Source organism: Podarcis tiliguerta (assembly GCF_965153285.1).
Source record: "Podarcis tiliguerta genome assembly, chromosome: 17".
Lineage (NCBI taxonomy): Eukaryota > Metazoa > Chordata > Lepidosauria > Squamata > Lacertidae > Podarcis > Podarcis tiliguerta.
The window spans coordinates 11820453-11845684 of NC_139550.1; the positions used below are offsets into that span (position 1 = coordinate 11820453).

General features: G+C 46.0%; 1 protein-coding gene and 2 long non-coding RNA genes across 8 annotated transcripts in view; 1 reads left to right on the forward strand and 2 right to left on the reverse strand.

The window, feature by feature from the left end:
• LOC310668040 overlaps positions 1-25232 on the reverse strand; it is a 1372673-nt gene that overhangs the window by 189316 nt on the left and 1158125 nt on the right. The window lies entirely within an intron of this gene.
• PSD3 (pleckstrin and Sec7 domain containing 3) overlaps positions 1-25232 on the reverse strand; it is a 148884-nt gene that overhangs the window by 122304 nt on the left and 1348 nt on the right. For 5 of the 6 annotated variants that reach the window (XM_083419562.1, XM_083419558.1, XM_083419561.1 and 2 more), the window contains exon 2: positions 19881-19992. In XM_083419562.1, the coding sequence (XP_083275688.1) occupies positions 19881-19992 (112 nt within the window). Of the gene's footprint in view, positions 1-4376; positions 4492-19880; positions 19993-25232 lie in introns of those variants that run through there. The other variant, XM_083419563.1, reaches the window with a different exon arrangement.
• On the forward strand, positions 1654-10176 carry LOC310667950. The gene is made up of 3 exons (XR_014506473.1): positions 1654-2431; positions 8281-8416; positions 9819-10176. It is a non-coding gene; the product is annotated as an uncharacterized lncRNA (long non-coding RNA).

Genomic DNA, 25232 nt, shown 5'->3' on the forward strand with positions numbered 1-25232 from the left:
GAGGCTAGGTTCCCACATAATGACAAGCCTCCCTTCTTTCCTTCCCTGTGCAGCATCAGCAGGAGTGGGAGAGCAAAACTGCAGGGGCTTTTAAGCAGTGTACCCCCAAATACTAAGTGTTTACTTTAAACCAGGACTGACCTGCTGCTGCTGCTGCCCAGGACTGACCTGCTGGGAGCCTGAAGGGGCCTGCCCTTTTCTCTCCACCTGGCTTGGGGCAGGGCCTGACAGGCACCACAAAGGACTGCTGACGCTGCTGCTGGGCAGAGAGGGCTCCATTTTTGTTTGTTTTGTTTTTAAACTGCTTTTATTTTTTATCTATGTCATTTTAAATTGTGGTTGATATTAATGCTGTATTCTTAAGGTAAAGGTAAAGGGACCCCTGACCATTAGGTCCAGTCGTGGCCGACTCTGGGGTTGCGGCGCTCATCTCGCTTTATTGGCTGAGGGAGCCGGCGTACAGCTTCCGGGTCATGTGGCCAGTATGACTAAGGCGCTTCTGGTGAACCAGAGCAGCACGAAACGTCGTTTACCTTCCCGCCGGAGTGGTACCTATTTATCTACTTGCAGGGACCAAGCAACGGGAGCTCACCCCGTCGCAGGGATTTGAACCGCCGACCTTCTGATCGGCAAGTCCTAGGCTCTGTGGTTTAACCCACAGCACCACCTGTGTCTAAAACTCTTAGTTTTAGATTTTATTATTTATGTGGAAATTGTTTTCCATTTGGTTGTGTACTTTTTGATGTGTTTTATTTATTGTTTATGACTTTTGTTATCTTGGTAATTATGTAAATCTTGTCATGTTGTGAGCCGCCTTGAGCATTGTTTTAACTATGGAAAGATGGCATACAAATAAAATGATGAATGAATGAATGAATGAACCATTGTTTAGGGTGGTATGTGAACCACGCTAATCAATGTTACTTGTTTTTGTTTTGGGGGTGGTTGGGGCTGTATTATGTGCCATAAATGTTAGAAGACGTAGCTATCCCCAATGCTGCTTAAGATAGTAGGTTTACCTTTTTTTCCTTCCAGATGGCTGAAAACTGAACTACTTAGCAAGCCAACAAGGCAGATCTCCCAAAGGAGATCAGCACTCAGTAGCACCCATTGTTCAGATTCAATAATGGCTTCGATTGTTTATAAACAGAAGCCGCAGAGTCCTTCTCCTGAGTAGCAAGTTTAAAGGATGCTTTCTTGATCGGCAAAATACCAAAGCATTGCTCAAAGGACAGAAAACTGCTATTCAGTTTCTAGATTGCTCGGCATCCTCTTTACACTTGCGTATAATGCTTCTTAAGTGTTCGGTGTCCTTCGATACAGTTTCTCAGTAACCCATGGAACAATGGCTTAAGGAGAGGCTAGGTGGCTTGCCCAAATGTGTGCTTGCCACTGCCCTTCACCTTCCACCAGGTGGGAGAAGAGGGGCCTTGCTCTCGTCTGTAACATCATGAGGTTCTTCAATGGCACCTTGAGTAGTTCTGATGCCCACGGCAACCACAGAGTTTTCTTCAAAAACTCTTTCCCCCCCCCTCCCTCCAACATGCTTCCCAACACCACCCAACAGGATTCCAGACATTTCTCCCCCAACTCTCACGGGCTCAGGTCTGGAAATTTGAAAGTGAAGGAAGCAGCTTGCCAAAGAATGAGTTTCAGGGGAGAAGAGTTCCACTTCGGGCCAGGCTTCCCCCAACCTAGGGCTGAGTTTGGGGAGCTATATTCCAAAAAATCTAGAGCGCACAAGGCTGAGGAAGGCTGGTCTAGACACTCTTGCTATCTGGCTTAATGCACAAATAACTTACATTGTAATTCATGTATTGCATGGATCAGTACTTATTCAGTCACATATGCCTCAACCTTCAGTCAGATGTGTACAGCTTAACACCTGTGTTTACCACACTAGTGAGATCTAGGCCCTAGTGGGGCCATAGCAGAGGCAAAATTTAAAGTAGGGCATTCCTGCTTTATAGCTCAGTGGCCGAGCCACTAAGTGCTGATTGGCAGCCTGTTGACAGGTGGTCCAGGCCACTAAGTGCTGATTGGCAGTCTGTTGACAGGTGGTTCAGGCCACTAAGTGCTGATTGGCAGCCTGTTGACAGGTGGTCCAGGCCACTAAGTGCTGATTGGCAGCCTGTTGACAGGAGGCTTCCTTTGCCTTATCCCAGAGCCATGTGTCCAATAGCTGCTATAGGACAACTGAACAATTGTCGCTTAGGAAACAATTCAAGTGGACCTGAGGTCACATTGACACAATCACTGGTGGTGAGACAATGGCCACTCGGGCGGTCATATAATTTTGCATCCTGCCTGCTGCAGGTGAATTTTCACTGCCAATTAAAAAATCTCCAGCTGTATCTGAAACAGGTTGGTTTAGTCTTCTGCTGTTAGGAAATGAGGAAACCCAAGAAAAAGAGAAAACCACAGGCTATAGGTAAGGCTTCAAGGGCTAGTGCAGATCTAAATCTGTCCTGCACAATAACCATGGAACCCCTAAGCCCAATCCTTGGGTTCCTATAGTATGGTTTACGGACTTTGGTAGGAATGGCAGTCCATCCAGGTGGTCTATGAAAGGTTGTGGAAGAGCAGTCAAGAATACTTTACTTGGCCTTATTTTTTTCTGACAATAGGGATCAGTGGCTTTTAACCTGGACTGGATTTATCAAGCAGGGTAAAAGGGTTCTGGCCTAGATCCCATTACAGTGGTACCTCAGGTTACAGACGCTTCAGGTTATAGACGCTTCAGGTTACGGACTCCGCTAACCCAGTTAACCTCAGGTTAAGAATTTTGCTTCAGGATGAGAACAGAAATCGCGCAGCAGCGGCGGGAGGCCCCATTAACTAAAGTGGTGCTTCAGGTTAAGAACATTTCAGGTTAAGAACGGACCTCCAGAACAAATTAAGTTCTTAACCTGAGGTACCACTGTATTTTCATATTACGGTGCTGGTGCAATCAACCATTTCCCAAAAAAGCTTTTTACCAATTAAAGGGGCTCTGATTCCATAAGAGAGCTGGGTTTTTGTTTTTTATTATGACAATGGGGCTAAAGGGGTTGGGGAATATATTAAGTGGTCTGCCAAGCCCTCTGGCAATTTTTAAATGGTCCAGAAAACCATGAGATTTCAGAACTGCTGCTCTAAGCATTATATGAGATAGAGCAAAACCAAAGTCGTAAGATTCAGAGACTGATTTCCACTCATACCACTAGCAGTCGGCACTTTTCAATGCCTCTTCAATATAATCTTGTAGTTGAGAGGCTGAGCTATGAATCATTAAAGCTCCAGATTTGGATCACGGCTCATCCACAAACTCGCACGGCAGCCTGATTCCATCAGCCCACCCTAGCGCAAAATGGGAATAATAATACCACCTTACAGGGTAGTTGTAAGAATAACATAACAATAGGAAGCACTCTGAAATACTTGACAGCACCAAGCAGGTGTTAGCATTGATATAATTACCAATAGCTGAAATGTATGGTAACATTAAAAAAAAAAAAATGGAGAGTTTACCACTTGTCAATCAGGAGCAATGAGCCAGCCTCACTTTCAATTTCTAATTTCACTTGCAAATGAACTTATGGGAGGATTAAAGCTGTGCTCTGGCTTCGCTGTGCTAGCAGTAATGCGATTATTCTTTAAAAGTCTGTCGGCTCTCTTCTTTAAAAGTCCTCTGCTCCCCATCCAAAAGCGCCTCGTTCTATTCAGGTACAAAAGCTTTTTTAAAAAGTGTTCCAAGCTCTTTAAGAGAAACTCCTCCCTCGTTCCCATCAAGCCACACAGCATCACGTCAATCCTCCACTCATCCACCCTCCCTGGCCCGACAGCCCAATATAACTGCCTCACAAACAAGACCAGTAAAAGGAACACGGCTACAACATTTTAGGTGCCACTCCACAGAAGAAAAGCAGGGAATTCATGCATACTGAAAAGGAACTGGGTAAAATCTCCCTTCCCACCCCCCAGGTAAACCTTTTGCCGTCTATCTCTCCCCCCTCCCAACTTAAGTTTTATTTCTTTCTGGTAAACATATTAATGCCTTGAGGTATAAGACTGCATGAGAAAGCTGAGCCAGCGCAGCGAATATAGCCTGGAAGCAGCTGGCGTCTTTCCTGATGACGGGGGCTTTTAAGAATCCAAAAACTTAATTGAGCATTGGAATAAATATGATCTAAATGTCACACGTTAAAAAGCCAAAGGGAGACCATCGGCTGAATGCCTGAAACTAGCTCGGGAAGCAAAGCACATTCATAGACCTCCCCCTGCAGAAAATGAGAGTGCTCTTTTACACACACGTTGAGTTTGCGCGTGTCCCTAAATCCCTATCATCTCCCTGAACAAATAAGATATAATTTTGTTGAACAGAGGCTACTACTCACAGAGATTACTGTAGCTCCAGCAGTTACCCATTGGTCAATGAAAACACACAGATCATCAGTTTATCTAATAAGGATGCAAGCTTAATTCAATTGCTGCCGTTCTAAGTCAACTGGATTTCAGAATAGTTTCAAATTTCCTGGCGGTGGCGGCAGCAGCAGCAGCAGCAGCCCGTTGCCCTGCATTGCACACAGTGATGTAAATGGAAGCATTCTGAGCATTATGAAACTGGAGAAAGGACTGCAGTCTCATTCCAGCTATGGCTGAAGATGAGTCCACCTCAGCAGCTTGTAGCAGAATAGCTACAGTAAGCTTTTCTTAAAATAAAAATAAAAATCAAGATCTACTGCCTGGATATGATTTTTGCAGCCGACATTAATGATTAACGAGAGTTAATTTTATTCCTTGTTAGGCATCATCGTAAAGCAAAAACCAAATAAAAGCAAGGAGGAGAAGTTCCGGTGCATTAATACCAGTGACACAGCAACGCACACACAATCAATGATGGCACGCCGTAATTGAGCATTTTCTTTTATGGATTTACAAATGAAAGCAAGCTCACCATGCTTGTCTGCTGCTTTTATATTATGTCTATTCCGGTTCTGAATATTTTTTACAATATAGGTGTTTTCCCCCCTGTGCTATTCATACATGTGCACACAGAATTCAGGATAGTCAGGGCAATGTTTATGCCAGGACTTTGCAGGAGAAAGGGGGAAAGTGCAAAAGACAATACAGTGGTGCCCCGCAAGACGAATGCCTCGCAAGACGGAAAACCCGCTAGACGAAAGGGTTTTCCGTTTTGGAGGTGCTTCGCAGGACGAATTTCTCTATGGGCTTGCTTCGCAAGACGAAAATGTCTTGCGATTCCTGGGGGTTTTTTTCGCTCCCCACCCCCTTTTTCTAAGGCACTAAGCTGCTAATAGCCTTTTAGCAGCTAATCCGCTAATCCCTTAAGCCTTTAATAGCCGCTAATAGCCGCAAAACCGCTAATAGCGCTAATCCGCTAATGGGCTTGCTTCGCAAAACGAAAAACCGCTAGACGAAGAGACTCACGGAACGGATTCTTTTCGTCTTGCGAGGCACCACTGTACTGAGCATAGAATATCAGCTATCTTCTTATAAAAAAATCACACACTCACACTCAAGTATCTTTCCTTCATGACTTCACAAAAATATACTTGAATTAGCCCGGTTCGCATGTCACAATAAACCATAGTTAAATGCAAATTATGGTTTACTATAAATGAGAAAAATTCTGACTGGGCTCTTCTCCCGCTGCTGCGCCATCAGGAAACAAGCCAGATGTTGGCTTGTCGTGTCCAAACCCAGGCTTATGATTTGTTTCTCTCTCATGAGTGGTAACCAAAGTTTGTTCTTATCTTAGCATTTGCAGTTTGTTAGGAGAGAAACAGACCGTGATCCTGGGTTTTGACAATAAAAGATGACAACAGCAGAAGGAGCAGCGGATAAGCATAAGAATTTGTCAGTAGCATGTACCAGCGTGCTTTGCAGTCACAGTAAACCATGGTTTGCTTTTAACTATGGCATCGTGTGACTCAAGAACTAGGCCATACTGTGAGCCATGTAAAGCTCCTTGCTTCTCCTCATAAGTAACCAGACCAGAGTACAGTATGCAGAGTTGTAAAGCATACACACACAAAAATTTGTGTAATTATAAAGGCTATACAGGATGCAGTTGTCTTAGCGCAAAACTTCAATGTTGTTAGCACAAAGGGGAGAAACCCCTGCCAATTTTGTGATTTAAAACAAGAACATCAGGGTAATTCAAATGTTGTCACCCAGGTGCCTATCAGAAGCCCACAGCTGAACAGCAGGGTAATCCAAAAGCTACAAATGGATCTCAATTAATAAGCAGCAAAAAGTGAACAGTACTAATCTGTATGTGAGAGAATCTCAGCCAGATAATTTAAGCGGGGCAAAGGAAGCCTGACTGTGGAACACAACTTAATGGGAAGTAAAACAGGAACTATGTTATTTATTTGCATACTGACTGTTTATAGTCGCTCCATAATATGGTTTCACTTGGTGGTTCACAAAGGAAATACAGAAGAAGAAGAAAAAACATTAGCAGCTACTAAAACCACAATCAAAACAAATGTTTTGCCTATCATTGTGCCTTTCATCTTTTTTAATTACACCCATTCACCGACTAAAATATTTCAGCATTAATTAAAAATGCAGTTACTGGTGTAACATTTTACTATAATTTATTAGGATTACTGTATTTCATTGCGGGAAATTACAGGAAAGCCGGTTTGCTACAATTTGCAAATTCAACTAGAACATAAGACGAGCCCTGCTGGCTTCAGAGAATGGCCCATGTAGTCCAGTATCTGATTCTCACAGTGGTCCCCCAGATTCCTATTAGAAGCTCGCAGCTAAACAATCACAAACATTGCCAGTTTGCCTTTTTTGATGCATACTTGTGTGTTACACAGGATAACTTGAGCAAAGAGTCCATAAGGAATTACGGTATGTTCTTATCAGGCAACTGTGTGGTTTTGCCCTCTGGAAGCCAGACGTGGTCAGTTGCAACACAGAGGCCAGAGAAGGAACTGAGGCTCAAAGCAGGCAAGAGGGTATTTAACCAAACACATGTGCGCTGCCAGGGGCACATAGGAAGGGGGTGGGGGGGTACGGTCCGCCCCGGGTGTCATCCTTGAGGGGGTGACAAAATGGCACACCGCGGGGGTCGACACTGCCTGCCTGCAGCGCGCAGGAGCCACGCATCTCTGCTGGGAGTGATGTTGCGGCTCGGGGCCCAGCTCTGCCCAAAACAGCAGCGTGGGCTTGCATCAACCAGGCGGACTGCGTGGGCAGCTCACTACGCCACCCCCGTGGGCGGCTCACCCCACCCACACTTCTCCGGGTGCCGGAGCAGCTAGCTACGCCCCTGTGTGCTGCTTAGGGCTATGAAGTGTTGAATGGGATGGGAGAGCTGGAAACAATGCCAATGTATTTCACATCTGGCAATCAATGCGCCGTCCCTTTGGTTTCAGAGAGCACATGTGCAGAACAAGTCTAAAAAGCCCAGGACACAAATTTTAATGGCCCTCTAGCACCTACGGTGGCTCATTTACCAGAAAATAATGTATTTAGTGTTAACTAATTTGATTCCCTCCCCCTCTTTCCTTTATTTAATGTTGTATTTTAATCTTGTTTTTTAAGTTGTATTCATTCAATTTGTCTTTATTATTGCTTGTTAGCCACCCTGAGCTTTGGCTGGGGAGGGCGGAGTATAAATAAAAATTATTATTATTATTATTACTCTGGAAATGTATACAGTGGTACCTCGGGTTAAGAACTTAATTCATTCCGGAGGTCCGTTCTTAACCTGAAACTGTTCTTAACCTGAGGTACCACTTTAGCTAATGGGGCTTCCCGCTGCCGCTGCGCCACTACCAAACAATTTCTATTCTCATCCTGAAGCAAAGTTCTTAACCCGAAGTACTATTTCTGGGTTAGCGGAGTCTGTAACCTGAAGCGTCTATAACCCGAGATACCACTGTACTCAATTTGGACCAAACGAAGCCCCCTAGAGAAAATGCAATGCTTTCTTCCTTCCATTTTCTGTAACCACTTCCTGAATCAGGTGTGAGTGCCATTCCCCAAACCCAAGAATATGTTTTACAAAAGAGGAGGGAGGCAGCCTGACTTCCTGAAGCCATTTCCCCAACTGCTTGAGCGACCGGAATTCTCAACAGCATTCTGAGTGTTGCAGTAAAGCTCCTCAGTGAGACGTAACCAATCGGAGTAAAGCGATTTGCATTAATATATTAATGTAAAAACACACACATCCCATTAGCCAAGCTGCAAATAACCAAATCTCTCTGTAATGATTGGCTACGATAATCCTGCAGCTCTCCTGACAAACCTTTTCAGGATTTGTTCCAAGCCATTTGCTCGTGACAAAGAAATCATCACCTCCGGAATGGGGCGAGGCTGTCACTCCAGCAACCGTGCCATTTGAGACAAAACCACAGTTTATATGGGAGGAGCGGAAAGTGGTCTACGTATGGTAAGTACACGGGAGGTAGCTTTGCAGATGATCACGCTATCCTGAAAAAATGATGGTACAGATGACATCTCTTTCTGCAGTCCTCCAGCATCATAAACATGGTTATGAAGCCTATCGCACATATTAAAATCTGCGTTACTGTATATAAAACCACAACATCTCCAGTGGAAAATATACTGTGGAGTGGAGATGGGCAAAAGGGTTCATTAGCTACTTTAGAGGTGCCACTTTACAGCATTAACCTTATGGACAGAATTACTTTGCTACAGGGAGAAAATGCCAGTAATAGGGCTCTAATCTTCTGTAAGTCCCACTGAATTCAGTGGGGCTTTCTTCTAAGTGGACGCACACAGGATTATGCAGTCAAAATTAAGTGTCTGAAGAACACGAGCACACAAAATGCTATTTTCTCCCAGCTACTGTGACGGTAGATAGCTTGGACATTGAAATAACAGCCCTTGCATGAGCAAGTCTGCTAGGACCCAGATGCTCTGTTTCTGTTGATGGTGTCATCTGCAAATAAAACACCCCATCTCACTCAAAGAGGCCGGGGGCCAGCGCTGTCCGAAGACACTTCCGGGTCACGTGGCCAGCGTGACATCGCTGCTCTGGCGAGCCAGAGCCGCACACGGAAACGCTGTTTACCTTCCCGCTAGTAAGCGGTCCCTATTTATCTACTTACACCCAAGAGTGCTTTCGAACTGCTAGGTTGGCAGGCGCTGGGACCGAACAACGGGAGCGCACCCCGCCGCGGGGATTCGAACCGCCGACCTTTCGATCGGCAAGCCCTAGGCGCTGAGGCTTTAACCCACAGCGCCACACACTTAGCTCTTAACTGGGTCAAAAGGTACAACGAGAAGCCCATATTGGTGTTCAACTTTTCATATGGTTCGGTACAATTTGTCCTTTTTATTATCGCTCGCAGTCAATCAATGTTCTGTATATTTTTGGTGCATCCAAAATCCACTGTATCCAGTGTTAGAAACTCAGGTATATAAGCTAGGTGCCAAATGGCTCCTTAAATCAGGCTTACAGTCGCCAAAACTAGAATGCCTAGTTGCCATTTGGGGGCCAGTCGGCTCCAAAGTCGTATTTTCCCACATGACTTTTTGGTTCCCGAAATTCGTTGCGATTTTGCAAATAAAATATGACGGACAAACTTCTACAGGATGTGTTAAAAGTGTGTGAAAACAGTCAAGATCTAAGGATCCTCAGGCATGCACCTCCAGATGGCGTCTTGGCTTGGTTGCAAGTGGCCAATAGCACCTGGTGAATTTCGAACACAGCCTGTATCATGTATGTTTTTACAACTGTACATCACTTTGAGACATTTTTGGAGTAAGCAATGAATAAATGTAATAATTAAAATCATTATAATAGCCAAATGGGTGTCTGGCCCAAGTCTGTTTCAGAAACAAAGAACCGTAAGAAGGGAGGACAAGCAGTGTTGAAGGTTCCCACCAACAGTTAGCGCCTTAATAGCAAGATGAGAAGGCACACAGGCCACTTGCTTATTTTCTCCCACTGCGGCAAGATGTATTGTACTTTTTTTGAAATTCTAGCAATTATGAATAAAGTTGTATCTATACATGTACATGAGCATTTGTGAATCTGTGTCCTCTTTTCGAAGGCAAAGTGCCGCCAGCCCAGTACTGCCCGACTGTGCAAAGGCCCCACCTTCTCAATTCACAGCCTCACCAGTTAAAATTGATCTTCACCGATTATCATGTAAAGCCTTGATAGAGCTACTGAGGAATGCTTGCAGCTCTAAACTTGAGGCCTGCGTGGAAGCATGTGGGCCCTGAACAAAACGACAACCAAAAACAAATTTAAAACACATGCACAAACTTTGCTTCTGGGTTTTTGAGTGCTAATTAACTTGTCATTTTTGCAATGCCAGAACAGCATAGGATACTTTGTGCTAATTCATAAGGGACCTTTTGACAACTCAAATGTCTGCAGGTAGCTTACTCCTCATTTTTTAATTGGGGGGGGGGTCAAATTGGGGAGGTGGGTTCACATATTTAGAGAACACCATGCCCTTCTTAATCACATGCCCCTTTAAACTCTTTGGCAATATCTGAGCAAATATTTTCATGGCTAAACCTTAATAAGCAGAGCTCCAAGTTTTAATCAAATAATCAGTGCGGCTAATCACCTTAAAGAATTAATTGCAGATTAAAACCGATCACAAAATTAAGCCAGGGGGCCAATAACGAATGAAAGTTCTAGGTCTTTGGATTCTTGCAGGACCTTCATGATGCAAGACTGAAGGAGAAGATGCATCTGTTTCAGGTCCAATGAAAAAGAAACTTGAAAACAGACATTTCCTCCTTGCAAAGCTGTCACAGAGCTTGTTGTTCCAGGGGAAACTACAGTGGTACCTCAGGTTACATACGCTTCAGGTTACAGACTCCGCTAACCCAGAAATAGTGCTTCAGGTTAAGAACTTTGCTTCATGATAAGAAGAGAAATCGTGCTCCGGCACTCATTGGGTGTTGACAACACATTGTGTGTTGACAACATTTTGTTCCTAGTGAGTTGCTAGTAGAGCCGCCATTTGGAGATTTAGCTCCTTCTCCAGGGCCTAAATTTGAGGGGGGAGTGGATGTCCCTTGATGGGGAATACGTGACCCCTGTAGCTGTTGCTTAGACCAAACTTCCATCAGCCCCAGCCAGGACCAGAGCGGATTTAGGGGAGCGAGACCGGTCCAGTCACAGAGCCTTGGGGGGCACTGCAACTATGACTTAGAATGTATAGAGAGAAGTGAGGGCACCAGATTTTGGCATCACACAGAGCACCCGCTAAAATACGAGACCCCAAACTCTGCCACGGCCAGCACAGGGCAGTTGGGAATTGCAATCCAAACCATCTGGATTGGCTACAGGTTGGCACAGGCTGCAGTGCACAGATAACCATTTAACAAACTGCAGCAGCGGGGGTGTATTAATATGGCATACTTTATGGCATTCAGTATGGAGAAGGAAATATATAGAGATATGTACACATACCTAAGGAACGTGGGTGGCATTGTGGTCTAAACCACAGAGCCTAGGGCTTGCCGATCAGAAGGTCAGCGGTTCAAATCCCCGTGATGGGGTGAGCTCCCGTTGCTCGGTCCCAGCTCCTGCCAACCTAGTAGTTCGAAAGCACGTCAAAGTGCAAGAAGATAAATAGGTACCACTCCAGTGGGAAGGTAAACAGCATTTCTGTGCGCTGCTCTGGTTTCGCCAAAAGCGCCTTAGTTATGCTGGCCATATGACCCGGAAACACTGTCTGCGGACAAAGGTCGGCTCCCTCGGCCAATAAAGCGAGATGAGTGCCGCAACCCCAGAGTTGTCCGCGACTGGACTTAACGGTCAGGCGTCCATTTACCTTTACCTTTTACACATACCTAGCCACACTTCAAGCACATTGGCTTGAGTTTAGAATCAGTCCTGAAGTGAATAGTGAATTTCAGCGGTATAGATATTAGAATTCATAATAACAGTCTAAGTCTAGCCATGGATATATAGTTCCCTCCATCACCTGTAAGTCTATGAGATACTATTGGGGAGCGGGGATCCTTAAGCAGTTCATCAGTACAGCTGGTAAATTAATCAACCAAAATTTTATCTGATTAATTGGTGAGTGGGGGGGGGGTAATCATTATTGGTGGAAGTCAAAGTTGAGGGTACACCTTTTATTTTCTTTCTGGTCTGCATTAGTGCTAGTGTGTTACTGTAACAGAGCATGAAAGAAATACAGTGGTGCCCCGCAAGACGAATGCCTCGCAAGACGGAAAACCCGCTAGACGAAAGGGTTTTCCGTTTTGGAGGTGCTTCACAAAACGAATTTGCTATGGGCTTGCTTCGCAAGACGAAAATGTCTTGCGATTCTTGTGATTTTTTTTCACTCCCCACCCACTTTTTCTAAGGCACTAAGCTGCTAATAGCCTTTTAGCAGCTAATCCGCTAATCCCTTAAGCCTTTAATAGCCGCTAATAGCCGCTAAACCGCTAATAGCGCTAATCCGCTAATGGGGTTGCTTCGCAAGACGAAAAAACCGCTAGACGAAGAGACTCGCGGAACGGATACTTTTCGTCTTGCGAGGCACCACTGTATTCTAGATCCCCTCTCTTGAAAAGTGAGAGCTTTGGTTTATTAAGTTTTCTTTTAAAATTGTTTTTATTCAAGATTATCTTGGGTTACAAAAGTACATACATTGTCTCTATTTTCAGACCATAAAGTCCTTTCTGCAGTTGTAAGTTTATTGCGCTTTCTTCAAGGGCATCTATATTGTTTGGCTCATACGGAAAAAAAACAATCAATCCACTAAGAGGCAGGTGACTGAGTACAAAATTCGTTAGTCAGTTGGCATCCCTTCTATTAAGTAATCTAATCGTATCTCTTTTCACCTCCACCATGAGATTATGTGGACTGAATGCTACGATGACTGTGCTACCAATGTGAGCAATACTCTGGGTTTCTTGAATAAAGACTGTTCCATAAACAAATATGGGTTTTTAATTTTTTTAAAAAAACCTTCTTGACACGAGCCAAGTTCTACAAGTCAGTAAATGTTTCTTATGAGGCACTTCAAGAGTTTTCCTCACTTGAAACGCCAACGCTTGGGAACTTTCAGTAATGAATCAATGGCCCCTTTCTTCTCCCATCGCTCCAAATAAAAGCTCCTTTAGTTTTCCTCTTTCTTCTGTTTCCTAAAAGAGCGAGGATGGGACTGGGTGAGAGAGAACCTTCTTCCCCAGGTCTGCCAAAATTAGCCTAATGTGAAAACACAGACACAAACCACCACCTAGAATTACAGTATTGGCCTGAATATAAGCCTCACTTTCCCCGCAAATTCTGACCGTGAAAAGTTAAAGTGCAGCTTATATTCGCAACCTTACAGTATGCAACCAGGAGCGTGGGGCAAACAGCGCCAGGAGCGCGGCAAAGCGGTGCCCGTCCCGTGCATAGTCCCCTGTCCTCTCCCCCAAGCCCAGGAAGGAAGAGAGTGAGGAAGTGGAAAGGCCACCAGCAACGCAGCGTGACTCCCCCCCTCCCAGTATGCAGCCAGGAGCAGCGAGGAATGGAGCAGCTTATATTCAGGTATTTCCCCCCCCCCCTTCAATTTCAAAGGTGCGGCTTATATTCAGTTGCGGCTTATATTCGGTACTTAAAACCCCTGCCCAATGTGCAGGAGAACTGACTGAGGTCTGAGGGCACTTCCACACTGCAGTTTATTGTGGACACAGCTATAGGCTCAGGATTGCTCGTTCCTGCAAGCTTTGTGTAGCATCCATGCCACATCACCCTCGCCTAAATGCTGCCCCATGTTGTTTTCCTATTTCTGCAGAATTTATTTATTTTTAAAAAAACAAGCATGGAACTTGGAAAACTGGATTAAATGGGGGCAAAGGTAGAAGAGCATTTTGATGAGGACAAACATCTCTCAGAGCTGTGAAAAACCTGAGTGCATTAGTAGCACCAAACCACTATTAACTGCCACACTGAAGTACCTGGAGGAGCAGGTTTTCCAGATCCAAGCCCCCTGCTCTTCTTACAGCAGAAGTGGATGTGTTATCAGCCAGCTATCTGTTCACATGTGTTCTGGAGAAGTATGGGAGTGATCGTTTGCTATAGTATGTCCACACGGACCCTGGTATTACCTCCAGGGTTTGCGGACTTCACAAACCATTGAGTGTAACGAGAGACATAAGCTTATTGCACCCAATGTTCTAACCACCTTCTCTTAAAAATCAACTATCCATCACACACCTCAGTGTCTAAACAGACAGTAGTAGCTCCTGCTGTTCCATTTCTGTTCCACCCTTCCCAACTTCCCTTGCGATCCTCAGCTTAACACAATCTGCAAAACAAGGTCCTGCTACTCTGCACTGCCTCTAGCACAGACTGCCAATGGTCTTCCGACAGGGGATAGGAAATGCACAGCATTTCCCATGTTCAGCTAACCAGTGTTTCTCAACCTGTGGGTCCCCAGATGTTGTTGGACTACAACTCCCATCATTCCTAGCCAGCATGACCAGTGGTCAGGGATGATGGGAGTTGTAGTCCAACAACATCTGGGGACCAACGTGCTGCAGGGGAAGAGGAGAGTCATGGGAACCGAGCATTCGGCAATGCAAGGGGCCGGCAGCTAGTCTCCAGCACCCTACCTTCTGTGAGACACCACTATCTTGGCTCCTCAAGAAGCCAGGCAAAATAGGTTGCAGCTTCTAACTGAAGAGAGAGTCAGCTGACCTCCCAGCTTGAATATGGTCAGCTGACTCTCCAAATTCTCAGTTTCCACAATCAGAGGCAGGAATGGTCCTGAATACCAATTGCTGGAAACCACAGGAGGGGAGAGTGCTGCTAAGCTCAGGTCCTGCCTGCAATTTTTAACAGGGGCATCTGATTGGCCACTTTGAGAACAGGATGTTGAACTGGATAGGTTGATCCAGGAGGCTCCTCTCACATTCAGATGCTTCAGAGACTTCAGGATTCCCCTGAAGTGTGGCCCCAGCTGTTGGCGTATCATTGATTAATGCAATTTATTCAGAATTTTATTTTGCCCTTATCCTTTGTTGCACACCACTCTGACATTTTATGTTAAGTGGTACAGTGGTACCTTGGTTTAAGAACAGCCTAGTTTATGAACAACTTGGATTAAGAACACTGCAAACCCAGAAGTAGGTGTTTTGGTTTGTGAGCTTTGCCTTGGAAGTAGAACATGTTTCTCTTCCTGTTGAGTGTGTTCTATTTGCAAACTGAGTCCCCCGCTGAAATGGGAAAGCACGCCTTGGTTTAAGAACGTTTTGGTTTAAGAATGGACTTCCGGAATAGATTAAGTTCGTAAACCAAGGTACCACTGTATATAAATCTGTGCAACAAATAAATACCGTATTTTTCGCCCCATAAGACGCACTTTTTCCCCTCCAAAAATGACGGGGAAATCTGGGTGCGTCCTATGGGGCGAATGCAGGCTTTCGCTGAAGCGTGGAGAGCGAGAGGGGTAGGTGCGCACCGACCCCTCTCGCTCTCCAGGCTTCAGGAACGCATCTGCAGCCTAGGCAGCTCTGCGGGAGGACCCGCAGGGATGTCTAGGCTGCGGATAGCAGCCTGCTTCCCCGAGCGTCGGGCGCCCTGAAAGCAGAGCGCCCGGCGCTTGGGGAACGCATCTGCAGCCTAGGCAGCTCTGCGGGAGGACCCGCAGGGATGTCTAGGCTGCGGATAGCAGCCTGCTTCCCCGAGCGTCGGGCGCCCTGAAAGCAGAGCGCCCGGCGCTTGGGGAACGCATCTGCAGCCTAGGCAGCTCTGCGGGAGGACCCGCAGGGATGTCTAGGCTGCGGATAGCAGCCTGCTTCCCCGAGCGTCGGGCGCCCTGAAAGCAGAGCGCCCGGCGCTTGGGGAACGCATCTGCAGCCTAGGCAGCTCTGCGGGAGGACCCGCAGGGATGTCTAGGCTGCGGATAGCAGCCTGCTTCCCCGAGCGTCGGGCGCCCTGAAAGCAGAGCGCCCGGCGCTTGGGGAACGCATCTGCAGCCTAGGCAGCCCTGCGGGAGGACCTGCAGGGCTGTCTAGGCTGCGGATAGCAGCCTGCTTCCCCGAGCGTCGGGCGCCCTGAAAGCAGAGCGCCCGGCGCTTGGGGAACGCATCTGCAGCCTAGGCAGCTCTGCGGGAGGACCCGCAGGGATGTCTAGGCTGCGGATAGCAGCCTGCTTCCCCGAGCGTCGGGCGCCCTGAAAGCAGAGCGCCCGGCGCTTGGGGAACGCATCTGCAGCCTAGGCAGCCCTGCGGGAGGACCTGCAGGGCTGTCTAGGCTGCGGATAGCAGCCTGCTTCCCCGAGCGTCGAGCGCCCTGAAAGCAGAGCGCCCGGCGCTTGGGGAACGCATCTGCAGCCTAGGCAGCCCTGCGGGAGGACCTGCAGGGCTGTCTAGGCTGCGGATAGCAGCCTGCTTCCCCGAGCGTCGGGCGCCCTGAAAGCAGAGCGCCCGGCGCTTGGGGAACGCATCTGCAGCCTAGGCAGCCCTGCGGGAGGACCTGCAGGGCTGTCTAGGCTGCGGATAGCAGCCTGCTTCCCCGAGCGTCGGGCGCCCTGAAAGCAGAGCGCCCGGCGCTTGGGGAAGGCATCTGCAGCCTAGGCAGCTCTGCGGGGGGACCTGCAGGGATGCCTAGGCTGCGGATAGCAGCCTGCTTCCCCGAGCGTCGGGCGCCCTGAAAGCAGAGCGCCCGGCGCTTGGGGAAGGCATCTGCAGCCTAGGCAGCTCTGCGGGGGGACCTGCAGGGCTGTCTAGGCTGCGGATAGCAGCCTGCTTCCCCGAGCGTCGGGCGCCCTGAAAGCAGAGCGCCCGGCGCTTGGGGAAGGCATCTGCAGCCTAGGCAGCTCTGCGGGGGGACCTGCAGGGATGCCTAGGCTGCGGATAGCAGCCTGCTTCCCCGAGCGTCGGGCGCCCTGAAAGCAGAGCGCCCGGCGCTTGGGGAACGCATCCACCCATGGCTTCCCCCTTCAGCCCCGGCACTGGCTGACAAGCTCAGCCAGGGCTGGCTGATTCCCGGGGCTGTAATTCAAGCAAATTGAAAGCTGCTTACACTCTGCTAGATTAACAGTGTGCCGGAAGGATCGGGACTGCCCCTTCCGCCCCTCCCCCAGCTTATTGTGCCGGGAAATTCCCGCCATTTCCTCCATTTGCTCTGGTTGCACGAGGCAAGGCAGCTGCCCTCCACAGACACCCAGAGATGTAAGATCTCCCTCGCTCTTCTTTCCCTCCCTCCCTCTTCCAACTTAAAAATATGGGGGGGGGGCAGATAAGCCCCACCTCACAGACAATTCAGCCTTTCTCAAACTGTGGGTCCCCAGATGTTGCTGAACTACAACTCCCATAGCCCCAGGTAGCAAGGCCAGAGCTCAGGGAAGATGGGAGTTGAGGAATGATAGGAGTTATAGCCAAACAACATCTGGGGACCCACAGGTTGAGCTCTCCCTTTCCCTTCCTTCACTCCCTCCCTCTTCCAACTTAAAAATATTGGGGGGGGGGGCAGTTAAGCGCTCAATGATAAACGTTGGAGATACTGTCCTGTACATTACTGACAGTTCCTTACCACTGTATTTTCTTGCAGAAAACCTCCCCCATTCCGATAAGAATGATAAAGCAGAAAAGACTAGCATATAAGATTCCTTTTAAACTAGAAGTAGTAAAATATGCTAGGGAGCATGGAAACAGAGCAGCGGAGAGACATTTTGGATCACCTCCAACTGAAAAAATGATAAGAGAGTGGAGGAAACAGGAGGATCTGCTGCAAAAAGCAGATAAAAGCAAGCACACTTTTCGTGGATGTGCTGCAAAGTGGCCACAGATGGACATTGCCATGAAAGAATGGATCACAAGTCACCGGAAAAATGGCCTCGCAGTCTCTACAAAAATGATAATATATGAAGCCAAACGGATTGCTTTAGAGAAAGGCATTCATGATTTTACTGGCTCACCATCATGGTGCTACAGATTTATGAAGCGATGTGGCCTTGCTATGCGCACCAAAACTAGAACCGCACAAAAAATGCCAGAAGAATATGAATCTAAGATTATGTCTTTTCATAACTTTGTAATTGATACCAGGAAGAGAAATGGATTTGAAATTGGCCAGATTGGGAATATGGATGAAGTCCCTCTAACCTTTGATGTGCCATCAAATAGGACTGTTGATCGGAAAGGTGCCAAAACTATCGCCGTGAAAACCTCTGGACATGAGAAAACCCATTACACTGTTGTGTTGTCTTGCTGTGCAGATGGCACCAAATTGCCACCCATGTTAATTTTCAAAAGGAAAACATTTCCAAAAGAAGTGATTCCACGAGGAGTTGTTGTACATGTTCATGAGAAAGGATGGATGGACGAAAATGGAATGAGAGTATGGGTTGAAAAAGTGTGGTCCAAACGTCCTGGAGGGCTTTTGAAAAAGCCTGCCTTATTAGTACTTGACCAGTTTAGAGCACATATTAGCAAAACTACAAAAAAGCGCTTTAAAGAAGTGAAGACTCATCTAGCTGTAATTCCTGGAGGTCTTACCAGCCAGTTGCAACCTCTTGACGTTTCTATCAACAAGCCATTTAAGATCTTTATGCGAGAAGAGTGGAACAAATGGATGGCTGCTGGTAATCATGATCTAACACCCACTGGACGAATGAAGAGGCCCACTATCACTCAAGTTTGTGAATGGGTGAAAACATCATGGCACTCGGTGAAGGAGGAAATCGTTGTCCGGTCATTCAAAAAATGTGGCATTAGCAATGCTTTGGATGGAAATGAAGATGATATTTTACATGAAGATAGCGAAGAAAGTGATGTCAGTGATTGTGAGCAACTGAGCTTCATAAATTCTGACTCTAGCAGTGATGAGTTCTTGGGGTTCACAGAAGACTAGAAGAGTACTCAAACCTTAAAGTCTCTCTTCATTTGTTAATGACAGTGATGATGGTTCTTAATGCCACTGTTGACTGCTGTTCGCTTTACATGGCTGTAATATGATTCTGATATACTGGTTGTTTATTAAATGCAGTAGTTTATACAACATTTGATTCAGAATTTTTTTACTTGTTTTTCTCCTCTAAAAACTACTGTAGGTGCGTTTTTAAAAGCTCAGGCTTCCCCCGCCCCAGCCCTGCGGCTGCGGGGGGGAATAAATTTTTTTTCCTTTATTTTCCCCCCAAAAAACTAGGTGCGTCCTATGGGCCGGTGCGTCCTATAGGGCGAAAAATACGGTAAGTCAATAGTGAACCCATGCCTGCCTTTGACCTTGTGTTTGGTTCTGGCTCCCTCATGTCCTCCATTGTTGCCTTGAATCTAGACCTTCTGTTTGGCTTCAGATCTGCACCTGCTTCTGGCCCTCTTATTCTTGTCTGCCCAGTCTAGAGCCTGATCTCCAGCCCCATCTGTGGACTAGGCCCACTGCCCTCCAAAAGATTCAGGTAAATTCATATGAACCTTGTAGGAAGGCAGGATACAAACTATGGGGTGGGGGCTGGTTGTCCTACTGCCATATCATATATCCAGATTGGGGCTTCACCAATCTGCTCAATTTGCCTTGGGGACTTTTCTGGGTGTGAAGAATCAGACTTCCAGTAGGTCCACTAATTGTTCATCCAAGGTGGTGTGACTTGCCAGAGAGACTCTTAAGGCAGGTGGTCCTCCAGTTGTTATTAGACTACAATTCCCATCTTCCCTGACCACTGGAGATGGAGTCAAACCACAATCTTGAGGTCCACATGTCTCCATTCTTGGCTTATGTAAAGGAAATGAAGGGAGGCAATCATAATCACAGTTGAGAGACCAGGAGCTCCCTTTCCTATACCTGCCTTAATTTCAGATCAAGGATGCGTCAACACCAATATGTCCGACTTAAGCAATATATATATATATATCCAGTACTGAAGGAGTGCACAATCTTGCACCCAAAAGTCAGCACTTGGGAAATGATCAACGCTTACCAGATTCTGAAATATTTTCATTTTCTGATCCACCAAATAAAAACTCATATTTGGCCTTGGCAACACTCTGAGAATGAGCCGATGCACCGTTAACCCAAACAAATGCTTCTCCCTGCAAACAAAAATAGAAGAAAAACATGTTCAGTTCACTGTGACACATTCCACTGGCAATGCTCATCTCAAAGCGGGAGTGGGATTTATTTATTTTTTAAAAACAGCAGGCTGACCTTGAACACCCTGCAAAGCAAGATCCTTGCTTATCTCCCTCTTTCTCTCTTAAACACACAGAGGGGGGTGGGTGGGAACTATTTTTGCAATGGCAAACATACACACCACTCTCATTTCCTTGCTCTTCCGCAAAATGCTTTCCAATTATTAGTTACACAACTTATACAGCAATCGTATGCGCACTTTCTAGGGCTGAACTCGCCACGGCTTACTTTTCAGTAAACATGCATAAGCTTGACCTACAAATCTCAAACCACATTTTTCTTTTCTTATGTATACATTGTCAAAGCATATCGGATCATCTGGGAGATAGGCACCATTTCTCTCCACCCAACCCACATCTGGACACATCAGAATCTGGCAAATGTTAAAAAGACAATATATAGTCATACCTCAGGTTACAGACGCTTCAGGTTGCGCGACTTTGGGTTGCGCACCGTGCCAAACCCGGAAGTACCAGAATAAATTTTCAGAGCAGTTTTTACAGTTATATAAAACATTACTGATTTGGTTATACTATAAGAAATACATAGACACTTAATTACAAAATTATTGTGAGATTTAATAAGCTCACTGTTTATATTTGGACAACTTTTCTGCTGTACTTTATTGGAAGGAGAAAAACAATCATTTGCTTAATAACAATTTAAACAATTTATTTAACTAAAACAATAACATCATAGCATATGCATGTTTGTTAACTGATGTGGTTAAACAATTTTTTAAAAAAACTTAAGACTGAGTTTTAGCACACATGAAAAAATCTTATTTCCTGATTAATAGCCTTTGGACTATAATGTAAATTAAACAGAATCTGGGATTACAGACCGGGGTTTCTTCCAACCTCACCGGAAGATGTCAGGAATGGAACCTGGAACCTTTTGCAGACAAAGCTCTACCAGATAGATGGACCAATGATATGATTCAAGGCAGCTTCCTTTGTTCTTATGAAATGCCCCAGGACCATGCTATAGCTCCTTCCCATACAAGAATTGCCCAATTTCTGGAGGGCCAACACTGGGCCACAGGGGAACCTTCTTGTCCCCCATCAACCCAGCAGCATCTGAAGTGCTGTTCTGAAGCATCTCCTAATCCCATCAGGTCCCAAGTCTGGGTGCATATACAGCAGACATGCCTCAACTCTTAAAGATGCCTGTTTCGACAGCACGAAACCGTAAAAAGCGGGATAGCTCAGTGAATTAACAATGGGGAGGGGAAAATAAATGAGCGAGAGGCAAGGCCAGAAACTTGATTCTGAGCAAGCAGAAGTTTGTGGTGGCACTGAAGATGCCCAATGTGTTTTCCAGCTGATTTGCTGCTGCCTCTGAAGCAGGCAGTCCTCTGCAAAACTTATTCCACTGTCTTGTTACTTTAAGCTTTTAGGTAAATCGGTGTATCTCACAGAGCTTTCGGTGCTGGCTGCCCTTCCTTTCCTTCCACCAGCGCATTAGCAGTTGCATCTCATCAGTTCCAGCAATGAGCCGGATATTCTCAGAATCTGGCTTCTCCCTTTAAAAAGTTAATGGAACTCTGAAGTCATTCAGAGCCTAAATAAGATCTGTTCTGGCAACCCTGTTTTGCGACTTCCTGTGCTGTCAAGCAATTTTATGAGGATCTTCTGGTCAGACGTAGGGAGCGATAATATGGAAGGCAGTGTGGTCTCGGCTAGGAAGCACAGAAAAGATTGTCAGGGAGTCCAGCTGCTATTTTTTTGCCTCTGCTGCTGATCTGGTGCAAACCTCAGAACAAACTGCTGCTCCTCGTCTTGTAATTTGGATCTCGAGGGTATGCAGGCTTTCACGAAACAAATTGGGCTGGATTTCTGCCTCCGGGTCATGACACAGTCTTTAGATTCGCATGCCATTTATCTCACAAGGCCTGCACATAAAGACTACAGTCCTCCGACCAGTTAAATGCCCTTAAGTCTCATTTTACTTGACGCTTTTTCGGCTCAGAGATCATGTGCACCGTCATATATGAAATGCCACTCAAAAGCAAGGAAGACACTGAGGTAGTGTCACTAAAGCAGCAAACACAGGCAGAATTAATCTGAAAGTAAGTACAAGAGGGAAAGGGACGCAGGTGGCGCTGTGGGTTAAACCACAGAACGTAGGACTTGCCGATCAGAAGGTCGGCGGTTTGAATCCCCGCAACAGGGTGAGCTCCCGTTGCTCGGTCCCTGCTCGGTCCCTGCTCCTGCCAACCTAGCAGTTTGAAAGCACGTCAAAGTGCAAGTAGATAAATAGGTGCCGCTCTGGCGGGAAGGTAAACGGCGTTTCCGTGCGCTGCTCTGGTTCGCCAGAAGCGGCTTAGTCATGCTGGCCACATGACCCGGAAGCTGTACGCTGGCTCCTTCGGCCAATAAAGCGAGATGAGCGCCGCAACACCAGAGTCGGTCACGACTGGACCTAATGGTCAGGGATCCCTTTACCTTTATGTACAAGTGGAACTTACAAGGACTGAGTGATAGATTAATATATTATTCAAAACCAGTTCGAAGTCCATATTGTGATATCGGTTTCATAGTTTTTGACCTGGCAATATATTGCAACTCAAGATGTGCGTGTGTGCTATACAAAAATCACAGTGTGGGGAAAACTGTGAAGCCAGACAGTGCTTCTGCACAATTTTATCCTTATTTCAGACTTGAGATACAACAGTCTATCACAACGTTTAGCTGGTGTTATATCACAAAGTTGAGAACCATATATTGCCCAGCCCTACTGTCTGCCTCTACATAGTTCCATCCTTATTTCAGACATTGTGTTATATCCATATATTGCAATATTTAGTTGGTGATATATCATGATGTCGAAAACAAGATGTCGCCCAGCCCCAGAGCTTACTCCTGAGCAAACATGCAAGGATTGCTCTGCGTCATTATGAGTTTATAATGTAGACCCCTGGACTTCCTGGTTAACTCCTTGGCTTTCTCTCAGTCTCATCTTCTGGCTACAATACCACCACTTCCAATTCAGATACTGAGTGCAAACAGAATTACAGTGGTGCCTCTACTTACAAGCACCTCTGGTTAAATATCCTTCAAGATACGCACGCAGCAAACCCAGAAGTATTTTTCCGGGTTTCACCGCGCGCACATGTGCAGAAGCGCTCTACCGCGCGCATGCGCAGAACAGATGCCTCTGGTTGCAAAAACCTTGGAATCTGACCAGAGTTCCAGAACGGATCCCGACCACAACCAGAGGTACCACTGTACAGCCAAAACATGGTAAGTCAAAAAACAAAGAGGTGGTATTAGCATAAACAAGATACAGGGAGGGAAGGAAGAAAGGAAGGGGGAAGGAAGGAAGGAAAGAAGGAAGGAAGGAAGGGGGAAGGAAGGAAGGAAGGAAGGAAGGACAGCTCAATTGGCCACAGAGTGTTGGTGTCAGTTGGAAAAGAAAAATGAGAAAGGAGGTGGAGAAAAGAATGAAGTAAATACCCTGTATACTGTAAACATGGAGTGGATAAATGTACAACTGTATCTTAACAAGTTACATGTGCAGTAAAAGTTATACAGATTGGATAAATGAACCGTTCAACAAGTAGTGTAAGTCTAATCACAGAACGGCAACTCCGTGCCACCACAACGGCAAGGGTAGCACACTGGAGAATATGAAAAAGTTATTCAAAGCTGTTTTTCATAGATTGAACCACGGGAAGGCAATCATGGGAAGGCAAATCAAAGCCACCACCCTGGTGAGAATAACGCTTCATCAGTTCAAAAAGTGATGCTGCACCTTTAACCATGTAATCATGTTCCTTTATCCAGTCTGTATAACGTTTACTGCACATGTAACTATTGCAAGGGCTACCTAGAGAACATATGTGACACACATTGTGGTGCTGTATATATTCCAAGCATTATTTAAGGGTTTCTTCTGAATCAAGTACACCACGTGCACTGCTGACCTCAGTGGCACCAAACACGTACACAAGACTGGAAGAGAGGAAAGGCAAATCCGGATCATGGTAGCCAAGATGGGCACAAACTGAATCACTGCACACTTGACACAGCCAGCGTGTTGGCCGGAGCTCTCCACGTCTTGCACTGGGGTTCCACTACAAAAGGGCAGACACACATTGCTAAACACATCCTCAGGGACATGCAATAGGGAGCCACAAATCCCCATCCACTGGATATTTAAGCATCCCACCAAACACTAGCAGGCAGCAAGGGCTGTGTTCCATTTGATAAATGGGTACAGGAGTCTTGTAGACAGAATGCAGCCAGTGACTTCTTCCCCTTGTTTCTATAAAAGAAAAAACTGGAGAATCATTTATTAAAAACCTGAGACAGGTCCAAAATCCCCCTGGGGTGAGCCAGACCCTTCACAGGACAGTTCTTTTGAGAACAGCTTTGCACTGCTCATGGGGAAAGATGTTAAATCAAGAACGCATGACCCAAAGTCATGTCTAAGTCAGCTGTACGGCTGCAGCGCTTGATACTTCTTCCAGTCATTGAAAAGTTGTCAGTAGGGAGTTACACGTTGTTTTTATCAACGGCCACCCTCAACAAAAGTTCTCACTTTCACAGTAGTGCCTTTAATGTAGTCCAGACTTTTTGGGAGCTATTGCAGGAAATTCCCCAGGTTCATCATTGCAATGTGTTAAACCGAGCCTGATCTCTGGAACTAAAAATAGGTTTCAAGCAATCAGATGAAACAGAAAAGAGCTCTCTCTCTCTCTCTCTCTCTCACACACACACACAGAGCACTCTTTTGCATATAATTAGAATGAACTGGGACAGATGCAGGCTGTCAACCAACTAAGAATGGGGGAGTAAAGACCATATGGGACAAAGACCTGCAGCAGTTATAAGATGTATGGCCCAAGTGTGCCCAGATGTCAAAACACAGAAATGCGTCCTTTAATTAGCTAAATACACTGAAATGTATCCAAATGTTAGTCATACTCAGAACAGGCCCGCTGAGATTGAATGGGCACTGCTAATAACTTAGGTCTATTAATTTCAACGGGTTAACTCTGAGTGGAACTTAAGTTGGCTACAGCCCAGTTAACCTAACAATTACCAGTGTTGTAGATATGTGCCTAAAGACCTAGATGCTATGCAAAATACAAAGGGACAGGCCCCATCCCAATACATGCGCACTGAAAAATAAG